At 24.3% G+C, this 26,067-nt stretch overlaps 1 protein-coding gene across 2 annotated transcripts in view; it reads left to right on the top strand.

The window, feature by feature from the left end:
- LOC132927172 (uncharacterized) overlaps positions 1-12,532 on the top strand; it is a 50,981-nt gene extending 38,449 nt beyond the window's left edge. Inside the window, exons 3-5 of one of the 2 annotated variants that reach the window (XM_060991647.1) lie at positions 2,328-2,719; positions 5,409-5,829; positions 7,741-12,532. In XM_060991647.1, coding sequence (XP_060847630.1) covers positions 2,328-2,719; positions 5,409-5,829; positions 7,741-7,785 — 858 coding nt within the window. In that variant the 3' untranslated portion in view covers positions 7,786-12,532. The remainder of the gene's footprint in view (positions 1-2,327; positions 2,720-5,408; positions 5,830-7,740) is intronic. The other variant, XM_060991646.1, reaches the window with a different exon arrangement.
- Positions 12,533-26,067: the final 13,535 nt, after the last annotated feature.

The raw sequence follows: 26,067 nt of genomic DNA, 5'->3' as shown, positions 1-26,067 counted from the left end.
AGCAACAGTTAAATATTCGGTGATGCGGGGAAACACCCCTACAGGTTGTGAATCACCATAAACGTTTGCACCCACACGAGTTTCTACCAAGTGCCGCTTATGGCCGCGCATCGGTCAAACGGAGTTTGGAAAGTCGTGACTGTACATCGATATTGTTACATTTTTTTACGGTTGTCAAATTAAAAAAAAAATCCTATGCGCATAATTAGTTTTAAAAATCATTTCATAAACGTACGTAATAGTGCTTTTTGCCGTAAAATCAATTCTCCGTACAAAGATATATTATTTTTGTTTTAATAGCCTGTTTTAAAAGCACGCACACACACATTGTATCAATGAATAATTTAATTTTGCTTGTAACCAAATTAAAATACGTATAGAATTTTAATTCTGTTAATATTGTAAAGTCGGCTTGTCCGTAACAGCATTAAAATGTTTCCAATGAAATAAATCAAAAAAATCGATAGTAATTACCTGTTACTAATTTTGTATTGACAGATATTCACTCAGATTTATAAAAAATACATTTTTGAACAAGTCATGTATACGTTCGCAGATATTTTCTATTTTTACAAAATTGTAGTTATCTGATCGTTTGCGAAATGGATCAAAAGTATATTACAAATAATACTATAGTTTAATTATATATTTATTTTCAAATAATTAATACTGATTTGGCTTTCTCAAAGTTTAACCTAAATTTACATTATTGTAATATTTTATAATAATATAATTACATATTATTTATATTGTTATTAACATGTTACACATAAAATTAAAACAAATTAAAAACAATTTATAATATTATTACAAAAAAATAAAAAATACAAAATTATAGTTGAGTTTAATGACCATATTTCAAATTCACAATGAAACATTTAGTAATAAGTTAATGTTCAATAAACAACTTAGGTATTAGTCTATTAGTGAGTACTCAGCTATTTGGACATTTAAGGATTTAGCAAGCAACATATTTAGTAAATAAGGTGTTTTATTTAATTTTTCCAAATCCTATATTACAATCTCATAACTGTATAGATCATAACATGTGAATGTGATAGGTATGCATAATGTCTAGACTACAATAGGTAACAGTAAAATATATTTTTTTTTTATTTATTAAATTTTGCTACTAACATTAAAACTATGATGGTTCAAAAAAAAAAAAAATGTTGATAAAAATTATAATATTATTAACAACGATTTTAAACTACATTTCTAAAATAATTATTTTGAGCATTAATTTGTGCCGTTCTAATAAAATAAAATAATTCGAGTACGAAAAAAAAATAGTAGAAGAGTTGCATCCCTCTCCCGATACGAGTTCTTGGTCCTATTAGGTTACTTTTCAAAAATAAAAATAAATGTTTTTAAATATATTAATACGTTTTATTTAATTACATATTAGATGATAATATATAATATTTTATAAAACAAAGACACTAATCTGAAAGTTAAAACTAATTAATAATTAGTAATTAAACAACATGACAACATTTTTGAAAAGATTTAAAAATTATCTTCTTTATATTAATAGAATAATGCTTTAACAGAAAACTTAAACATAATATTTTAAAAACAATTGCATATTACTCGCTTTACTCGCAATTTAAAGATAATTATCGTTCTATAATTATTATAATTAAAATAATCAAACTAATATTTCATCGTTTTAATATTATCAATAATAATTAAAATCGGTAAGTATACTTCCTCAAAACACCTATAATTGTATATTGGTAAATATTTTTGAATTATACTTTGTTTCAAAACAAACTTAATACCTTACAAGTCGCTGTTAAATTGTATTACAATTTTAAAACTCATTCGATATGGTACAATACATATTATATTAATATACATTAAATACAGCACTTTAATTAATTATGTATGTTTATACATTTGAATCATTTTATTTGGAAACAATACAATATAATATATATTATATTATAGGTACTTAATGACTGCCATTAAATGTATCATTTCTAATTAAAAATATATTGTTGGATTTCTAATAAAAAACTGAATTCAATAAATTCTTCAAACGAGAATAAATAGTCGCATTGTTTGACAAATCATTTTTAGGCGCAGACCTGTTGCGTTCATTGAGTTCTATTAATCTCTTCTTTGAAGAATTTTAAATTTAGTTACTCATTATAATAGTAATAGTATAATACGACGTTGAAAAAACCAAAACGTATACAATATACATATATTATCACCATAGTTAACCCTTTTTAAAAACAAACGCCTTTTTTCGTTGAGCCATATGACGTAACAACTTGATATTTATAAATTAAATTAAATATTTGTTTTTAATTTTATAGATGGACCTGATGAAAATCAGCGTCGTATTGTACATCTCACTCATATTAATACTCAATAAGTATTCGGATTGTACCACTCATCCAAGGGTCAAAATGTATGGTCCTAAAGTAACAGTCATAGATCGTCGGAAACCTGAGCCGAAAATTGGACAAGACGTAATGAATGAGGTGAAAATTATTTCACAACCCGAAGATTTTTTGGACGAACCCAGCTGCCTCGAATTGCGCCTAATGTGGCGCACATATCAGCGTCAAATTCAGATGACACAGTCAGCCAACAATTTACCGCTGACTTTCGATCCGTTTACATTTAATACGTGGGAAGATTACATTAAGCCAAGATATATAAACAGACAGAAATCAATGATGTTTGAAAGAACCATTCCAGACAGGTAATATATTATGTTATTAAGTACAATTAATGACAAAATATTTTCCAACAGTGTGTATATTTTTTTTAGATATCAGAAATAATTTTTTAAAACTTATTACACCCGTACAAACATTTTTAAATTTTTTTAATACTAATTCATCAAAATATTACTTATACTAAAAGTTATTAAGAACTGACATTTTGCTACGTTTAATATTAAAAGGGAAATGGTTCTCATTTCACGATCTCGTCGAATTCTTGATCAATCATTTAGTTTACGGTCCATTAAACTAGTTTTGAATTGTGATTTGTTATACTCCAGTATTTTGTGATTTTATATTTTAAAAAAAAAAAGGTAGAGAGTTGTACCCTCTGTTCACTATACTTACCATATTTTATTTTCCCAATTTTAAAGATCGGTAATCTTTCTATTTTTCCCAGCTAACTAACTAACATCCAATATTCAAACTATTAATCATTTATAAACATGTTTCCAAATTCATATTTTTAAAAATATCAAATTATTGTTGTACGTTTCTTAATAATAATCAATATTAAAAACATATTATTAAAATATATTAAAAACGCATTCATTTTAGAGTTCCCACACGTTCTACCACGAAACATTGTTTCCTTCTTCTTTACTTCATGTGTATAGATTATCTAAGGAATGAAATAATTATCTATTCACTGAGACAGGCAAATAATATGGACACATTGAATTTTGACATTTTTGTACCATTTGTAATTGAGCTAATGTCCATCTAATTAAGTAAATAAATAATTATTTGTGTAAATGATTTCACTGACTTCGTCCAGTACTCCAGACTGTTTTTATTTACTATCAATACAAAGATCGCGAACATAACAAAAACAAATCAAGACACAGTTGTTAGTCTTCAAAATAATATTAATAATCTTTAGAAATTACTCACTGAAACTAAAACTAAATATTAATAAAATGTATATTGGTGTGCTTTGTTTTTATAATAATAATAATAATAATAATAATAATAAAAATAATAATAAAAAAAATAAATGATTAATTTTAATAATTTAATCTCCGGATTAAATCTTGATCTAGTATCTAATTTTAAGTATCTTATAGTATAATGTTTGACTCATATTAAATTTATCCAATAATAATGAAATAAAAAGAATAAATTAATACGCAACCTTAGATTTATTAAAAGAACATGTTGTTTGTTTAATGATCAAACATAACTCAAAACACTCGACTTCTCTCACGGTTGCTCGAATATTGCCTTTTGATTTGAATATATAATACATCTAAGGAAGACGAAATCGTCAAATACGTAAAAATAATTTTTTTTTTGAATTTTATCTGATTTAAATTTAACATTATCAAACCCATTAAAACATGGATCATACTAAATGTGCACTTCTGTTTCTTAATTTATTTCTGAATAATGTCAGTCGTTCGTTTTAAATGTTTAATCTTTCGCTTCTTACATAATTTAATATGAAATGTTATTGATTGCCATGAAATCCTTTCTTTTACCCGCTCTAAAAATATAAAAAAATTTAAAATAAATGCCTTCAATACCAAAACATTTTTATCAAACGTTTCCCAATAAAATATATCAAATTATAAACTGTTATGCCGATTTTGTTTACAAATAATACATTTCGATTTTGACTAATTTTAATGCCTATATAAATATAAAAAATGTAAGTATATGTACGAATATAAATGAAATTATTTTTATCTAATACTTATTGCAATATCTTAGTATTGTAAATATCCTATTGTGTTGTAATTCTATTGCATTTATTTGTATCAATATGTATTTATATTTTTGATTTTTAAAATAATATTATATAATTTATTATCGTAAAAAAGTAGTAAATATTTAATTTAACTGATTGGTAAGGTTGCCTAACCATGTAAATAATTTAATTACAATCATAATATGAAAAGCATGATAATCAAAACGAGATTATAGGAAATATTATATTATATAAAATCGTTATTACCTGCAAGGTTGTGATTTTACTGAATTTGCATACCGATCAATTTTACTCTAAATTCTAAATAAATTCAAAAATAATATATATTTTTGATTTAATACTTGCTATTATAATAGTATGATAATTTAATGGTCCTCAGTCGATTCCTTATTTGACTTCTATTATAAATACAAAATTATTATTAGGAACAAAATTTAATTTTGCATTTGTTTTTCATATTTTGAACGTGAATAAATTGAAATGCAAATACCAGATATACCTAACTGTTTTTTTGTTATGTCTTATTACATATTTTTTTAAAGCAGCATCTTTTCTTTGGCATACTATACAAATATAATAAAAGCAATATGATATTTAATTATTTCAAGTTTATTATGCATATTACATTTTTTCAAAAAATATCTTTTATTTTATGAAGTTTATCTATTTATTGTTTTAATAATATACATTATATATCTATATATATATAATTATACACATATTATTTATTTGTTCCTTTCAAACCAAAAACATACTTTTGAATAAATAAAGTACCCACATTCATATTTTTTAATCAAGTTTATATTTCATAAATCTATAGTTTTGGAATATTGTTAGTGCCTGCATAATATCACGCATTTATATTTCCTAGATTTTTGATGTATTAAATGCATTGTATGTGACTCTAAATGTGAAATATATAAATTATACAAATTTAATTTATTATGAATTTCCAGATTTCATATTTACAGGCAACTCAGACCGTTTGAAAAAATCGCTAGGCTGACCACTACAACGAGAGCTATCATGGACGATCAGTTAACGAGAAAAGCAAATTTATTTCGTCTGGGTTATCATCCCTTAACTAAAATACCAGTAATCGCCATGCGCCTGACGGCCAAAGACAGATTTCAAGAACTAAAAGAACTGATGCGCCACGAGAAATCGAACAATTACCCAACGGGAGACAACGAAGACGAACAGTTTTCCGTCGTACCGATCACCGCGGCGTCCGTCACTTCCAATGGCACTGCAGGCAAAAAACGACCAGGCTACGAGTCGTTGATGTCGCGACCCAGGCACTTTTCACAAGGGCACTATATGAACGTGAAACCAAACGGCGAAGAGATCGAAAATACTGCGACAGTTACACCTCAGGCAATTATAATTTTTTTTTTAAATATTGTGACAGTGGTTCCTAAACATTTAACGCGCGATTTCTAAACTAGGGAGATGAGCACAAAGCACTTATTTGCAGACCATCGACGTGGTCAATTATTATGGATACGATTTCGTTTTTAATTTTTATCATATCGTCGTCAGGTTATTTTTGCGAAAAATTTAAAATAAATATTAATTATATTTATTATGTATATAATAATATAAGTTATGAGACACGTGGAATAATGTTAGATCACAAGCGGATCGATATAATATATTTAATAATAAACAATAATCGGGTAAGACTTCGGAAACGAAAAAGAAACAAAACAAAAAATCACGTGTAAACTAAAACATTTGATAAACACCAATATTTGACTAAATCAATCTTGTTATTTTGCTCCAAGTTCAAAAACGAGTATCCGTAAATTTAATTAAAATTTATTTCAGCATTAAAAATACCAAGTTGTAGACATTAGACATGCCGGTTTAGTCGATTTTGCCATTTTATAATTTTCAAAATATTTTGGTTGTTTTTGAGCTATTCATGGACGTTTCTACACTTTTTTTTAGTTTCTTTTCTAAAAAAAGGTTTTTAAAAATTATTTTGTCATAAGTTTTTCTTACTAGAATTTAGAAAAATAAAAACTTGAACGTAAAGTCACATAATTATTTTTTACAAGCATTCAAAGTATGAATTATGATAAAGTTGGTAATTGACATATAAATGATGATTTTTTTTAAGATGATTAATGTTATTTTGTCGAGATTTAAAGAAATTCTTTTTTATCATCGTGATAAATAACGACAATAAATGTGTGCATTTCAAGAACGCGTCACGTTTTTATCGTACATAAATGTTTTTTCAATATAGAGAAACCACTAACCACTAAGTATTTCTAGACTTTTGTTAATTTAATTACTTTCGGAATTATGTAGTTGAAAATTTGTCGTTTGTAACATTTTTCACGTACCTACGACTAAATGTTAATATAACTATAGTATGCTCAAGCTAACCGAACCTTTAACTAAGAAAAAAATATCTAAAAAAGCCAAATTTTAGTTAATGGAATTTTTATGTAAATATTATATTTATTGTTTATTTTTTTATTGTTTAAATAAATAAATTGTCTTATTCATTCAAAGTAATACCTACCGTTTATATTGCAATCTTCTGCAATTGATTTTTGAATTAAATTAAATTTGTTTGTTACACTGGTTATTATTACATACATTAACTGTTATTCGGAAAAAAAAACTTAAATAAGCTGAACTACCATAGCGTATTAAAAGGACTATGAATTTTCTTTAGCATTGAAATTTAATGTATATTTATTGTGGTCATTTATAAATAGGTATCACTTTTATAACCATACTTAAGATGAGCTTGTTAAGCAATTTATTGTCAAATGTATATCAAAGATGGGGTATGAGAATTTATCCCGAAAGCTTTTATTTTATATAACTACTATAGCAATGACGTCCATATTACAATATAATTATTGTAGCGCTATAAAAATATACATCAATCAGCGGGCCGATAAAATCAGTAGATGTTAATTTAAATACACTCTAATTTATACAAACTCCTAGCAAACAGCATCCTATTTATTATTTTTGAATCCATTCCCTTTCATCTGCGATGGGAAAACATCTTCTGTTCATACCGCAGCATCAAACAATACACCAAATTTAAAGGATAAATATTAAGTCGAATAAATCTCAGTACAAACATTGTAGAAAGCTATAGTGCTTAATTTGATTGATTATACGTTTTCGAGTTTAATATTTCAGACTTCTTATTCATCCTCGCTTTCGAAATGTTATGTCTTATGTACAATAAATTGTATAATGAGTTCCATTAATTAATTGTTAATCGTATAATAACAGTTTGCTTCGTGTTTACAGTATAAATCTTCGCCACTTATCAGACCATGGAATTCTAGATGGTAAATGTCATAAAGACAATATTGCGTCGACAGTAAAGCCCAGAACACCTAGGTACACAATATTATGTTCATATATATTCAAAGCAAATCCTACGTCCATTCACAGAAACTTACCATTTGTCTTCCTTCCGACGATGAATTACCTGATCTGTTGCGCTTGTTCTTGTATAAAACAAGATTAAGGTAAGCATATAGACACACTTATTCTTCATCATAATATTATATTGATTATATTTTTAACTAACGACTAATTTAATTCATTTTTTTTTTTGTGTAAATTATTATCAATTTTGAATGCCTGTTAAAGTCGTGTTATAAGCGTATTATACGCCTTCACGTAATTAAATAAACGCATATACTTAATAGTAAGTTGAATTGTGATTAAAAACATAGTTTAATGTATAAATAGAACAGCATTATATATAAATATATATTATAGAGTTAAGATAATATTATATACTTACACACAACTACGACCAAAATTTAATGTTAAGATCGTAAAGCGTTAAACTTACTTGGTATTTTAATGTTTTTATTTTGTCTGACGTTGATAATTATAGTTAAAACTTATTACCTGTGAACAATTCCGAGGGTCTTTCGTAAGCTATTTGGTTAGATAAATAATTTTTAATTACATTTCAAAACAGAGATGTGTACAATGTTCTATACTAATCGACTGTTTTAGAAATTTATCAATACATTTCACGAGTAGAAAAAGTGGTAGTAGATTCACAGAGATTATTCTGCAATACGTTCTTTATTTATTATAACTAAATAAAATATAAAATCTATAAGATACAATGCAAACGATTTGATTAATACTTTTACAGTTCGTTTTATTATTTTAACAACTCATACGTTATATTGAAACTTTTGTAAAATGGAGTCTGAATAATCATAAATAGATAATAAATATAATGATTCAAAAATCTAAGAAAATATACAACTAAGCCATATTTAAGGAATGTACGCCCACGGTCAACATTAATTCGCCGCATGTTTCTATAGAGTTATGACTTTAAAATTTAAATTCTATCAAATACGTTTTATTCAAATAACATTAAATCATAATATATAAATATTTTCACACAGCTTTAATTGGTGTTTTCATCATTACTCTCTTGTAGATACTAAAACATACGTATACCTGCAAGTTTTTGAAAAAAAAATGCATTATTATATACTACTCATACACAATAGTTAAATAATTTAATCATTCATGTTACAAATTTGTTTTTAATTATAAATCATGAAGAATGTTCAGTGAAATAGTTTTTAACAGAAAAACAAATTTTTTTTTTTAACAACGGATTTATTTTAGTTTACGCTAATCGGTATTTGACACTCAAATTACGAAAAAATATTATTTTATCATAATATCCAAACGATATCGTATATAAAAACGTAAAATATTAAAGAATTTAAAATTTCAACATTTTTAATTAAAATATTCAAATTAATTAAAACATAATACTTTGGTATCATAAAAATGGCAGTGAAGCTTTTTCTGGCAAAACGATTCGCAATATGGTATATGATAACTACCAACGATCGCACGTAATAACATGCATGATGTAATGTGATATTTCAACATCTTTATTTTTATTACAATCAGGGTTCGGTAGTAATTGCTAAAAATATAGTTAAAATACCAGTTTAAATAGTTCTCAAAAGGTATTATGCTCGCCGCTAAGACGTATAAGAATAAGACCGAAAATTTCTCAAGTCAACCATACCTTTTTAATTAATTACTAAATGTTTAACAGATTAAACATAAAACGTTATGTTCATTAATGTTCAAAGCCGATTACGTGAAAAATTGTCTTATTAATTGGAATTTGGATAGTATAAATATTAATATTAATTATTTTTAATTCTCTAAAAACTGTTAAAGTTCGATATAATATTTTAACAAATGTTATATTAAAAGAACTTTAATAAATAGCTAAGCTAAAGTTTAGACTTTTAATATTTAATACCTGATACAGGGCGTTTAAACGTTTTAATTTATAATGTTTAATAAACCAATGAAAGGTCTAATTATTTCAATTTTACAATTTATCCATAAACTACATTAGTAAATATAATAAGACATTATAAACTTGTAGTAAAATTTATAAAATATACAAATACCACCAAAATAACATTTTCTATATAATCGAAAATTAATAAGTTTTGCTTCCAATATTTATTTAATTTAGATTTCAGGCATTGAATTAAATCGGGTATTGAAAGTGGAACCTACAATTGGTTAATTGACAAAATAGGTCAATTTAAGTTAATGCTTAATACGAATAATTTCTTAAAACTTTATTTAAAAACTATGTGCCTATTTAATTTATAGGATATTATATCTAAATTCCTTAGAACATAATTTCAACTCATAAAATATTATAATAATATTACTATTGCTATGAATATTTTTTCCTATAAAATATGCCTACTTAAAATAAAAAAAAAAATACTAAAAAGCATAATAAATTATACATTTTAATAATATAATTATTAAAAAAAACTAACTTGAATAAATCACAACAAATAGATTTTATTGTTTAGAGTTAAGAATTATTCGAGTTTTGATTCCGATATTTTGAAAATTCTTTATTCGCGATAGATAATGCATGGGTTGGGGGTTAAGACTTTATAGGGGGTAAAATGCAGGTGTAAAGCACTACTTGAAATTGTGCTTAGAAGTGGTAGCGTAGTATACTCAGTTTATGTCTATGTTTTAGTTGTAATGCATTAAATATTATGGAAATTCAATCGCCTTAAACCCTGTTTATAACAATTTACATGTCATTACGTCGTAAAATCAAAAGTCGACACATTTTTACAAACATGCTTTTTCAGACTTCATTTTACGAAATCGTCATCATGAAAATAATAATATCATCGATATGCGTCATATTTTTTTTCAATAAATATTTCGTATCGTTCGTATTCTGTCACTTCTAAACTCAACATTTAACGCTCGTCTTAATAAAATGTGTACAGTTCCAGAAAGTGTACACTCTTTCTTCTTATATTGATATAGATAAAATGTGTAACGGATTAACCGACAAGACATTTTGATAAATATTCAATAAAATAAATTATGGTTGTGTTATTAACAATATATTATTAATATTAATATTACAATTATTATAATTGTATTAGTTTATTACCACTATTCTAAACACTTGATAAGTTTATCAAAGTTTATCAAATATCTATATGGACATGATATTTAATATACAACTAAAACTATTTCTACGGTTTCTTGCTAGTTTAATTTATTATTGCTCAAGAGAGATTTTAGTATTACAAAAATTTAACTATTATAGAATAACCAAATATACGTAATATAAAAAGGTAATACATTTAATTTATATTATAAAATATGATGCTTTCGGGTATCTAGAATATAGTGTATAGAAACATAATAATTATACCTAAGAATATTATATATTGGATTAATGTTTGTGTTGATTATTTTGCATTACTTTTTATTTTGTAATAATTATTATTACCGTTTTAAAGGCTATTCACCTTGTCTGTCGACAAGGGGCCTTAACAACAAAGACAGAAAAGTGAGACTGAATTCCCGCAAAGCGGGAATTCGGATATTAGTTTAAGTTAGGCTGATGTGTGAAAATATATGTAAGGTATCATTAAGAATTAAGTTTAGATTAAAATTAAAATTAATATACTGCTATAATATAGAATAACTTTTAAGTGTTTTATTATTATTATTATTATTATTATTATCATTGATACAAATCATCATAAAAAAAAATAATAAAAAGCGAAAATATTTTATCACAAAAATATTGTTAGTTTAACGAAAAAAATTAAAAAAAATAAACCGTAAACTCTAGTAAAAGCGTTATAAAAGTTTCTCGTTGATGATTTGGATAAATATTTCAGTTAATAAGTATAGGTACCTACAAATACTGAAATACTTACATTTAGTTGATACAATGATATTATGTATATTAAATAGGTTTTAAGTAAATATAGATCTTATAATTATAATCATATTTTATAACATTCTTATTATTATAAAACACGTTTTTCTATAATTTTCACGAAAAATAATGCATTTACATTTTATTTAAAGTAGATTTTGACTTATTTTATTTTTACGTCTGTTCTCCTAAACCACAGTGATAACATAAATAAAATACATATTTTAAATTATCTTACTTTATTCTAAATAAACTTTAAATTAAAAACATAATTATTATTATTGTTATACGGAAATCAATATATATATCTAATATATCTATTAAGTAACATGATGATATTTAGAATAAAAACTTAATTTAAAATTACTTATTGAAATTTAAATTTATTTACATACGTTAGTAATGTGGTTTGAAAGTTACCATTTTTATCTATCATCTCAAGCATGATGCTGAATGATATTATACGTTATTTGATTTTGAAATTTTAAAAATAATACTTATAATAGTTACTCTATTAACAACGTGTATTTATCTATTAGAAATATATTTCATAAATTCGTATTATTATTATAATTGGTACGTAAACAAATATTTTAAATTATTGACTATAGGAGTGGAAATTTCTAGATTAAATAATCTTAAACAATTTAATCACAACTATTTTATGAAACTTTTAAAAAGCAATTCGATAATTCGTTACACTTTATTTCTTCCACTATTAATTGTTTAATAATACAATTTAAAAGCATGCTAATATAATAATACTTAAAAACTGTTTCATAAAATATCTAAAATTGCGTTTATATTTATTTAATAGTGTCTATAGGTAATTCATTAAATATTATATTAATCCATTAGTATTTAAAATTATATGCGTAAATTTAATATTTTTTATTGATTTTTCTTTAACTATTGATATTTTAAAACATATTATATTAGCTACGTAATATAAAATTAAACATATATACATATATATATATATATATATTATATATGATGGAATAAAATAAAATAGAAAAATCTCTTATGAAACAAAAAATACATTATTTATATTGATATAATTAAAAAAAAAATAACGTTAAAGCTGTGTCGATAATATTTTATTATATTATCGGGTAAATTTTAAAAGGACAACACGATTTAGTTTGAGAAAGTAGATATTATATTAACAGGCATTCAAGATTAAAATAATTCAAATATATTAATAAATTGTATTGATAATAAATTGTACAGTTTAAAAAAAAACCAGTAATTTATAGTACTTTGATGACAATAAAAAAATCATGAATTTATTTTAAGTAACTAATATTATATAGCAGTACCTATACCTATACTTTAAAGTATAATATAATATGAAATTGTATGACAATAACGAAAAGTGAGATTCGCATGTAACTGTAGTTTGATAATAATATTATTAACAATTATATATTTTAGTTTATGTTTAAAATTTCCATTAAGTTTTTGTTCGACTGTTTATTATATGTTAAAATGTATGGGTAATAATAATATTATAATGTTGATATGTTATATACTATTGGTGATATCGTTTTTGTTATACTGATGTCTATCAATTATTTTGTATGGTGAAAATTGTTTTGTACAACATATTAAGAGGACAAGATTATGTTTTATTTTATTGTTAATTTTATCATTGTTTTTAGCATTAAGCATTATTATGTACACAGAAATGGACAATAAATCTATCAAACTAAAAAATATATAATAATATGTAAAAGAACATTAGACAATTTAATATTTCTAATATTGGAAACCATGACAATAATATTATGAAACTTCCTAAAATATTTTGATTCAATAAAATATGTAATTATATCTTACATTATTATACATACTAATATAAATGCTAAATAAATATGTCACATGGGTAGATATTGGTTATTGGTGTTTTAAATATTATTTGTTCTTTTATCATAAATAAAAATTCTCTTTAATTGGTCTATTTAATTACTGTACGTTTTAAAAATTATTTGCTTATGTATCTTACATGTTATTTACATTATTTCAGTTCTTTTAGACTATTCCTTTTTAGTTTTTATAAAGCTTAATATAAATGAGGCTCTTTAATATTTTCGATTTGTTCTTTACTATTCAATATTGCTGAGTTTTTAAAATTATTTAAAAAAAATTGTAGTACTAAAAGTATACTTGAAATTCATACGATTTACTTAGCACGAGAAAAAATATAATTTTATTAATTTCTAATAATTTAAAAATTGTAATTCCTAACTAAACCTTTAGTAGAATATTCTTAAAAAAATACTGTATCAATTATATCACAATACATAAATTAATATATATATATATATTACAATTCAAAAATAATTCTATAATATGATTATTCCGAGCAGATAATTTTTAATATTATTATATTAGGTATGTACTCGTATACCTATTTTACTTGTATTTGTTATTAAAATCAATAATTCATTTCAATTATTTCGCTTCAATATTATTTTTAATGTCTAAGTTGATTTGTATGAACAAAATATTATTAAACGTTTTATAATAATGATGATGCATTAAAATCTAAAAATTGTTTCGACTTTATTAGGTATCTAAACGTATGAAGTTCTAAACCAAAAATAATAGGTAATAATGTTTTCATCAAAAAATAGTACTTAGCAGGTTTTCTTTCTTGAAAATCAACACTTTAAATGTTTAAATAATTTATTAAATGTATTCAATTTCAAGTATTTTTCAATATGACTGACGATTTTATGAAAATATTATAGGTATATACATTTAAATAATATACCTATGGTTCATAAATAAAATTGATATATTAATTTTAATTTAATAATAACAATTTTTTTTTGCCATATTCACTTACATTTTTTAAAAATATATTGACCTTATATATAATTCCTTAATAAATTACTGAATGTTTCTGAAATCTAAAATAAGCACATCATTATCAAAGATTAAAATAATCATTTATATTTTTCAAACATATTTTACCTTCTTGTTCTTCGATACAATTAGTACATTTAATATTATGGGTTGTTATATTACCTTCGATAAATATAATACAGTCATTAATGATAAAATATTTCTTCGATATAACAAAATATAACCATCATAACATCTGTATAGTCATTATATAGACGTCATAATATTCTATACAAATCATAACATGCGAGTACAATATAGGAATATTCCCGAAACCTTCGACCACCCAATTTTTCATTAAAAAGGGTTTCTACTGTAACTGAAAAAAAATAAAGAAAAATATTGAAATTTTATTAAAAGAAAACAAATTTTGATTCAATTAATTTTCTAAAATGTGATACATTTTATACCTTTACGAAATTAATAAAACAAATTGTATATCTTATATTTAAAATCAAAACAAACATAATATAATATTACTTTAAACTTGTATTATTATTTATCATATCATTTTTACCTTTACGTAACCTTATTATCATCCAATAATTAACTTTGTCAATTAAAATAATAATAACAAACTATCAATGAAATTAAATATAAAATTTAGAAAACCGTTGTCGTAGAAATATGCGAATACTTCCCTACCTTGAAAAATTTATTTTATGTATAATTAATTATTGACACATATTTATAAACTTCGCATTTATTGAAAGTGATTAAGTTCGCTGAAAATGTTATTCATGATTTAACAACTACTATAGGTACCTAATAAATTATACATATTCTCCACGTACTGTTTTATCATATCATTCAACATATCCATCTAAATATCATAACAATATAATATCTTAACTTCAAATTCAATTACTAACTAAATTATTAAACCAAAATGGATTTTATATTTTGAATTAAGAAATTAGTATACAAAATAATAAATATCTTAATGAAGGCAGTGCTCGAATTATTGAAAAAACAAAAAGAAGTACTTAAGTACCTACTTGTAAAAAATTAACGTCCCTCAGAATGATGGAGTTCTACCTAAATTAGCAAAGCCCCACCGACCACCACTCATGTCACCAATCGACCAATCATCAATCTTTATACAAATAATTACAATTGTAATCAATTAAATGTTTACTCGTTTGTATTATTATATTCCACAATAGTAAGTTGTATAATTCATCAAATTGAATTTAAATATCGTATTTGCGGAATAACAATTGTAAAAATCATGTTTGTTAATAAAATAATGTGAAAAAAATAATACAGTACCATCAAGAAAGTTTAAGTAATTTTGATACAGATAATTAATTGGCGTGATCTCAAATTATAAAAAGAAAGAAAGAATTTCTTCCGCCTGCGTTCTTAATTCGAGCACTGAATTTAAGAGGGATAAGCCCTCTCCGTCGTTTTAGTACTATTTTTTACTGAAATTCCATTTTTATTTTTTTTTTTTTGTAATTTACTCCATAAAAAAAAAATTCATGCAATAAATTGAACAAAACAAATAATTGTTACGTACAGTACCTACCTTTATAGTTTTAAAAAAATAATAATAATATTTCAATTAAATAGCATTCACGTATATCAGATAATACTCTTGATAACGAATAAAATTATTTCAATTGAAAAACACACGTTATTTGCATTTTACCATAACCCATGATAATATTACTATATTTATTTAAAAATTAAAAATATTAAATACCTACCTATATTAGTAGATGGACGAATAAAATAATAATTATAACCTTAAAGGTAGCTATAATCAGATGATAATACAATTTATTGTCCTTTTCGGCTTTAATATTATAAAGGAATACATTATTTTCTACAAATATATATGTATAAATACAAACATTATTATGTCATATAACATATTATTATAATAATTCACACGACTTATAAAAATATCTGATTTGAAATTCGAATCAATAGTTTTAAGTGTGTAGATTGAATCATTATATATTACATGTTTTAATTTATAGCTTACATATTATTGTTATTCAATCCGCGATTTATGATACCGATAACCATTCAAATAAAATATAAACTTAAAAAAGTTCAAATTATGACAATTAATTTTTCTGTGATTGTAAAAACGTTATTATACAATATTGTTGTATTTTATTATTTCAATAATACGCTGTCATTATTGATACAAGGGTATACCAATGCCTATATACGTAAATAGTAAATCACTTATGTTTTTTTTTTAAACTTGAAAAATATAGTATTATTATATAATGACGTATTCTATATGGGAAAGTGGAAAATGATTTTTATTGTAAATTGTTGTAAGACTTGGCGATTTGTAATTTTTTTTTATAATTATTATTATTGTAGGATTATTATTATTTTATTGTATTCATCTATAGACGCTTGTGAAATTAAGGAACATAATTTTTGTGATACTAATAGGGCTTTATCTGTGTGTGCAATATAATATTATACCTATACCTATATATTAGCTCTTATATATTATATCAGTAGCTAATACTTTTCTGAATATTAATAAATGACGTTATAATGCAATATATTCGTTGGAATTAGTTTATGAAAACACTTTGAGAAATTATGTGTGGTTCTTATTATGAATTATGATCTTTATTTTAGCAGGCTGCGTTTCACGAAGAACCGAAACACGTCATACGATAATGAAATGTGCATTAGCGATAACCAATAAAAATCGTTATCGGTATAATATCGTACAGCGTATGACTGAACTAAGCACGCGTCAATATCATAAACACAATATTAAAACCATACAATTTTGAATTTATATTTATTAATTCATCCCACGACTAATACAAGTCATAATAAATATAATCTATTTGTTTTATTACCAAGATCATCATGGTGATATAGTATTATTGTGTAATACAATTATCGAGTAAACAATAATTGTATTTCTTTCAATCAGCGTCACTGACACATTAATCCGCCGCCACGTCGGAATATTGTTCTGTCTACAATAAATTATGTCTGTCTGCTTAAATTTGATGAAAATGTACGCATTGATATTGTTTTATTTTTTTATTTAATGGAATTAACGCCGTACGGCTTTCACAACGAATTTAGTCAAATGGCATACATATAAATTGTAGGTAATAAAAAGAAAGTTTGATAAATCAAACAAAATGTATAAAAAGTAAAAATATACAAATAATTATATAGTTAAACATTTATAAAAAAACATACATAATAAACTAATTAATTCAAATTGAAGAATATACAGATTGAAATATCATACGTTAACTCATAAATACGAAAACGGGGATATTGGAATAATTCATAATTGTCGTCATTTCAAATAAGGATGTGTTCATTGGAGTAAACAACATAAGGATAAAAAAAACCTTGATATAAACCTCTGATAACGATAAAAATCTGAATACTTAGTCGAGTTAATCATTTAAATCAGCGGCCCTCCAACGATTTATATGTGGCCCGAACCGAACTCATTGAATTGATAAAAAAATATAAATTTCAAAACTAATATTATTATAAACATAAAATATAACAAAACAATCAAAGTGTGTCGCACGCACTTGCGATAAGGATGATTATGGATTTAAGGACAACTATCTCAATATCAAAATTCACACTAATTTAGAATAAATATTTCATTTCATTTTTTTTATAATACATTTTCAAATGTTATACAATTTACACAATATATAAATTTATTTTTATTTTTATTTTTTTTTTTAATTTCCGTTCCATTCATTTCGACTTGCGGCCCGCGTAATATTTTAAAATATTTTATGTGGCCCAAATAAAAAAAAGGTTGAGTATGGCTGGTTTAAATAGTCTCAGGACATTGATTTTATCCTCAATTATTCCTTTATTAAATGTATTAATATTTTATGATATGATATTAGGATCGTGTTTATTGAAGTACACGTCAAGAAATCTACATAAGTTATCAAGTTTTACTCTATACTATATGATGGTATTTTCAATGTTTCTTGAGATTTTTTATAGGTTGGTCTGGTAATATGCTTTTTTCTTATAGTACAGTAGATTCTCATTATGTTGAATCTCACGAGGAACAGGAAAAAGTTCAAGATATCGAATTTTAGTAAAAATTCTTAAAAAAAATGGGAAATAATTTGAATGCTTAAAATGCATAATTTGAATACTTATAATACTAATATTTACTATTCATATACATATCAGTAATGAATAAATTTATTTTTATTTTTAAAAATCTGTCATTAAAGTTTGTTTGATATTACCTTTGTTTTTTTTAAGAATGTAAAAATTAATTTTAAAGACATTTAATTTACGCTTATTTTCCATTTCACTATATTTTATACGAATGACTACGAATATTAACTATAAACGCGTAAAATTAAAATCACTATTATTGAATGTACTGCTTAATTTTTGTCATTACTGCAATTAAAATATTATTTGTGTATTCGGGATAACGAAAAACAAATAATTTTATTTCGAGTTTTCTAGAGCAAAACGCTATTAAGTGTAATGGTAGTTTCAAGGAGATTTCAACGTAGTTCGAAATAATGAAAAATTCGACATAATAAGAATCTACTGTAATTTATCTATCGTTAAATTACTAAAATAGTCAGTTCGTTTAGGTAAACTTATAATTGATATGAAAACTTGATTGGAAATTTTACCGATATTTTTTTATTCGGTGAACTTTTTTTACAGTAACTTCATAAAATTGAGTAACCTCTTATTTCAATTGTTTCCACATTATGCATAATAGCACTATTTAAATAATATCTGGTTCACAAGTAAAGGTAGGTGTGTAACTTAATATTATTATAAAGGTAAAGTTTCATAGTACTAGAATATGTGTGTTAAAATTTTGAATACAGTAGAAGTTCCAATACAATATTTACATTTTACAATATCGATACGTCGATAATACGAATATATCGGTAAAACTATATTTTATTTTTTGGCGGTCAATTGCCGGTCATCATAACCGCACACTTACCGTTCATAACCGCACATTTTACACCGTTCAATACCGCACACATTTATTCTATTGTTAAAACGGGAAATTTGAAAGGTCGATAGTTCAAAACTGCACACGTTTGATTCACAGTTAAAAATTAAACAGCAAAATCATAAAATTGTTTTTCGTCTGGAGTCCAGACTCTGGAAAAGTAGTCATAATCTCAACAAACGCCTTAGGAATCAAACATGGCAAACCAAAAAAAATGTATTTTTATTAAAATAATCGACATTCCCTGCATTTGAAATACTGCAGTATACCTACCTACCGGCTACTGTGTACGTGACGGTGTGTACGTAATAATTAGGGCGCGGAAGTTGAAACATGTAAATATTTCATATTTTTTTATATGCTTTTGATTTATACAGTAGATTCTTATTATGACGATTATTGTATTTATGACAGATAAATATTGTCTTCTAACAGTGTAAGTATTATGCTTGCGAGATATAGGTAGGTACTGACGTACACATGATGGGTAATGCCACTAATGCCATTTATTTTAAAATCAAATACAGTAGATTCGTATTATGTCGATCGCCGTTATCTCGAACTACATTGAAATCCCATTGAAGCTACCATTACACTCAATAACTCGAAATAAAATTAATCGTTTTTCGTTATCTCAAATATACAAATAATATTTTTATTGCAATAAGAACAATACATTCAGTATAATTGTGATTCTGATTTCATGCGTTTGTTGTCATTCGTATACAATATATAGGTAGTGAAATTTAATAAATTATATAAAATATAGTACATTTTTAAAAATTGTCTTTTTGATGATAAAATATTTAAAAAAAGTCAGTTAAAAAAAAGAACTAATATGTATTAATGATGTCTTAAATTTAGTAACACTTTATTTAATTTATTTATTATAGTAATTACATTAAATATTATTATTGTTAATAAAAATATAACAAATCATTTAATTGGTTACAATAACACGACGAGAGTTAAAAAATTATCTATTTATTTAGCATTAATTAATTAATTATATTTCACGAGTTTTGACTATCAGTATATTAATACAGACTCCAAAGAGCCACAAGTTCCCGACTGCTATCTATACCATCATCGATATTATGAATTTATGATTTTTTCAAAACGAATAAAAACCAAATAGTTTAGGAATAAGTAGTTCTTAATTATTACCACTGAATAAATGAAAATAAATCGTTTGTAACACAAACGTATAATATGACCGTACAGGCAGAATTTTGTTTATACTGTATTAATATTAATTGATTGTAAGATTATTTTACACTATTAATAAGCTCACGCCCTCTAGTGTTCATCACTTGACAACAAGCAAAAACCGCTATAATTCGAATTTTACTCTGAACTTTGTTCTTAAGATTTAGAACCACTAGAACCCGCATGTGATGTCTCCGTCTTACACACGTGCGACATACCAAATGTTAGAGTGAACTTACTTATTATAAAATTTAAAGGTAAGATAATTATCCAGCGTCCCACCTAGCCTTTTATTGATATTAATTTTAAGTAAATTATGATCTTTTTGAAACTGTACATTTAGAATTTTTTCAATAATAAATCTTGGGTTTTTTCTTTATTTATAAGTGTAATATTATAATTTATACAATAATAAGTAATTTTTATAATATCACTACTCAGAGAAAATATAGTTTTAATCTCTATGATTTCATTCCTTTGATTTACTATTTTATTGTTTTCTTAAAATATATGACAAATTTAATAATTTCAAAGATAACATAATCAGTTTAAAAATACCATTTTCTTTAATTTAATAATAAAAATATACAATCAAATTTTAGCAAATCTATTGATTTTTATTATTCGGTTTTCTTTAAAATAAAGAAAAAAAATATATTATTTTATGTTCAACTGACTAAAATATATCTTCATTTTTGTGCATATTTATAATGTTGAATTAATGAAAAATAGTACTTAATTTATTAAACAAAATGGTTTAAAGTCAATAGCTTATTAAATTAAATTGCAATCAATCTTCACACCAATATGCTACTTTTCATATAATTAATGTCATTGGATATTATAATTCAAGTTTCATAAAATAGTATCTGTTTTAAGGAAAACATCTTAATGTTAATGAAATATTATCAATATTTCATTAAAAAATATCACTAATATCAGCCAATTAGAATATAAGTTTTGGCGTCGCTTTATACGGCATATACCTATGTAAGACTGCAGCACAAACTTTTACAGCCTTTATTTGTATACAAAATGTCAACTGTCTAACATTTAAACTAAATCAGTTTATTAAATTTATTTATTCCATATTATTTTAATATTGAAAAACAAATGGAAAGCAGTTATTGAAATCTTACGTTTTATTTTTAAAAAGAGTAGATTTTTGATACTCTTTAATTACCCCCCACCCCCCTCCAAAAAAAAAATTATCAAATTATACTACTATAGTGTTTATACGGCGCTATAATGTATTTATTGAAATTATATAGATCAGGTATAGCATTAATATTTAATTCTTTGAATAAATTTGGTATATTAAAATAGTGTATACATTCTGTATTTTTCTATGCTAAGGGTAAAATACACAAAAAGCATGAAAATATAAACAGATATTGTAATAGATAAATACATTAAAAAGACAATTAATAAGAATATCCAAGTTTCATTAACCACAAATTATATACTATTATCACATAACTAAACAGTGTTTAACGCAAAATTTGTCGCGGATCAGAAACAGCTCGAGATTTGGCATCAGTTATCAATTCAAACTGTAGTAGATAGGGATAAAATTGGACACTTCCATTTTAAACGCCGTGTACTATCACACTTTTTTAATAATACTTTTAAGGCATTGTATCAACAGCAGTTGTAAACAGAAGTAAAAATATCTTTGAAAGTAAAACATGTGTACTTACTCGATTTATTAAAAACAAAAAAAAAACATATACTCGTATAAAATATGTTGTTTTGAAATTCATAAAAATTAAACACAAGTGTTATTTACTTACAACTGCTATGTCGATAAAATTGGCATTGTTTATATTGCATATCCGTGTCTTCAAACCGCCTACTAAATTATTTTACAAAAAAATAACTTGTGATTAAAATAATATAGATATACAAGAATTTAATAAAATACTATTACACCTCTACAACGTAAACGTCTACGCGTAAAAATCTGTCACGTGTGATTTGATTTTTTTCGTGCAATTTATAGATTTAATTAATTTAATAATCTTACGAAAACGTAATAACTCTTGAATGCTAATGGGCAAAGTAGGAATTCGGAAATTGTTATACTAATTACAAAATAATAGTTGAAAATAAAGAGAGAAAAAATATTACAAGACAGAAAAACTTTTTTAAAGTGAAAAATGAATCTGAAAAACTTATAACTTAAACTTTTGTGGTTACTTATTTTAGCAAAGTTTAACAATGCCTGGTTCAATTTATGATAACTTAATACGGAAGTTAGTTTTCCATTAAGACGGTTTGGATATTTGGTTTTTTTTTGCTTTTTTAATGACAATATAGGTAAATTGTAAATATATTTTTTTTTTATTCTTATTGTATGATTCATGGTACCTACCTCTGAAATGAGTTCATGGTACCCTTGAGTACTACAACGCTCAGTTTGAGAACGGTCGATCTTTCCAATTCAATCAAAAAGTTTGACATAAACTTAATAATTATTAACCCTGTGTGAGACATACGCATTTTACAATAATAGAGATGACATAAGGAAAAATTAAATATTACAAAATAATAGTTTCCATACACAACGAGGTTTATGGGATAGCAATCTACATCATAAATGATATAATAGAACACACGCATACTGCACCGAAGTGATTCAAATGAAATACAAAAACATTTAGATTGTTTGAACATTCCCCGTTGTACTTTGGAGATTTTAACAGCCGCCCTCAACAATTGAGGTACAACAAGTCAATAAAAATGACTAGAATGAGGAGATCGCTCTCGATCGCACAGCTAATAATAACCTTTTTTACCTCTTCCTAATAAGAAAACCTAAAACGGTTTTTAGATCTGTTAGATGGAAAAAACATTGATTTTCCGACTTGATAATATCAAAACAATCTTTTAACAAAATCCCAAAAATATACAAAACAAACATGGACATAAATAACTTAACTTTAAAAAAAAATATATATATATACTGATATCAGATTTTTTAAACACATGCTCTCATATAAAAAATTCTTCGCTTCTTGTCTTTCGTATGGTATCCATTTAGGTCAATTAATATTAGCTCAAATACTCACTATATAAGAAGTACGTAAATACATTAACAATAACAACCAACCGATAAAATCAGAAAGGTCTAAGGTTCTATCCTTTTATTTATTTAATGTGATAATATTTTGATTTATATAATTTAATAGCAGGTACGTGTGGATTTTTAGTATAAATCAAACAAATAAAATAAAACGTGTTTAATTATAAGTTATAATTTATTTAAAATATATAAGTGTGAAAATATAATTAATATATTAAATAAGATTACCCTATATTGTATAATACGAGATTATATTATATTGCATCACCTTATTGTTGTAATTGTAAATGTAAATCACGTAATTATTTATTTCTGTAAAAAGGTCGTAAACTCACTTATATATAAACGCGACAAAATGCACCATGTCTTTACTGCATTATATTATAGTATATGATTATTTTGATTTTAAAATCAATAGCATTACCCTTGTTTACATCAGTCCCTATATCTCGAAAGCATATAGTACTTACTTTGTTAAAAGACGATTTATCTTACATACTTAGATATTACGTGTTTTAGTTATGCTGAAATATTAGTTATTATTATTGTAACTAATTTTGTTATTTATTTAATGTTTTGTGGATCCATAGCATAGCCCTTATTCAACAATAAAATATGTGTTACATGCATAATTATGCATATAATTTAAAACAAAAATCGATTTTTTTGATTTTAAAATTGTTTTATTATATTTAAAAATACAATAAGATATTGTGATGACAGATAAAGAAAAAAAAAGAACATAAGTCATGAATATAAAATAACAAGTAAATTAATATTATTTAATACGTTATACAATAAACCAATTCCGAACACTTTTAAAGTTTATAACTTGAAATATTTATGATTATATACAGTGTAAGACGATTAAATTGATAAGTGCTGAGTTAGTGTGAATAAAATATAGCCAGACAAATCAATAGATAGCTGATATTAATATATTATTCGCCACCACTGCCACCATCACCACCATGGCCTCCGTCTGAAGAATGCGAATACGCTAAGGCGGCAGCTGCACCATTGCTGGAATTATCTGACTGATGTGTACTACTACTATAACCTTGTGAATCTACATATAAAAAAAAATAAATAATAATAATTAAATTAAAATATTTTAATATGTTATATTTTAGTTATTACGAGTACTTATTGCGATTACGTGTACTTATATTATGTAATTAATGATTAAATAAATAGACATGGTTACGCCAAAAATTATACAAAAGATTTTAGTCTTAGAAGAAATAAAAATGTTCGTATACTAATGGTACAGAGTCTACTAAGACTGAGTAAGACTCTACAAGTCTACAGTATTACCATGATTATAATATTGTTATTTCTGATTTTCTAGTGATAGGACTTATGTGGAGCGTGTCTATTTTCTTAGCCATAAGTTTTATAGGTATATACAATTGACAATTCCTAGATTTTATTACAAAAAATCCATCATTTTACCAAACAATTATTAGTAAATGTAATTTTTATTTTTTCGTAAATAAAGAATTTCCAATAATAGTGTTCAATTATAATAAACAAAATATAGTTGTTTTTCTAATTTTTTAAAAAGATTCATACCTAATATATATAATAGATTAATAATCGCAAGCCAACGAACGATGTCAGTTATGTTTCAACTGTTCACTGGCTCACCCGCTCACCAACTTATAATGATTTGATTGCTTTCTAAATGTCTTATTGTTAAATAGTTATATTGTAAATGGAAAGTGTCATGTTATTTATTTCTTATACTTTTTTTTTCATAAATAAAAATATTTTTTTTTTATGAACTTAATTTTTAGTTAAATTATTATTTATTTGTATTTTTTTATTAAGCATTTCAATGATCATAATGCAATAGATATGATACATAGATTTCAGATAAACTAATATCCACCACGTGTATTGGAATTATTTTACTTTAAAAATGTATTACAATCATAAATAAATATTTTTAGTGTATACATATATAGAGTATAAAATGCATTGGTAATTATAACTTTATTAACTTACCACTGGAAGTAGTAGGTCCACCACTTGACCCTAGAAATATTTAAAAATATAACTAAATTTTTAAGACAATAAAAAATTAATATATATTAACACATAAATACACAATATAATGCAAATTATACGTCGTTACTTCTTTTT

This window comes from Rhopalosiphum padi, chromosome 3 (assembly GCF_020882245.1).
Source record: "Rhopalosiphum padi isolate XX-2018 chromosome 3, ASM2088224v1, whole genome shotgun sequence".
In the NCBI taxonomy this organism is placed as follows: domain Eukaryota; kingdom Metazoa; phylum Arthropoda; class Insecta; order Hemiptera; family Aphididae; genus Rhopalosiphum; species Rhopalosiphum padi.
The sequence above is the reverse complement of the archived record's forward strand: the minus strand, read 5'-3'. Positions and strand labels throughout refer to the sequence as shown.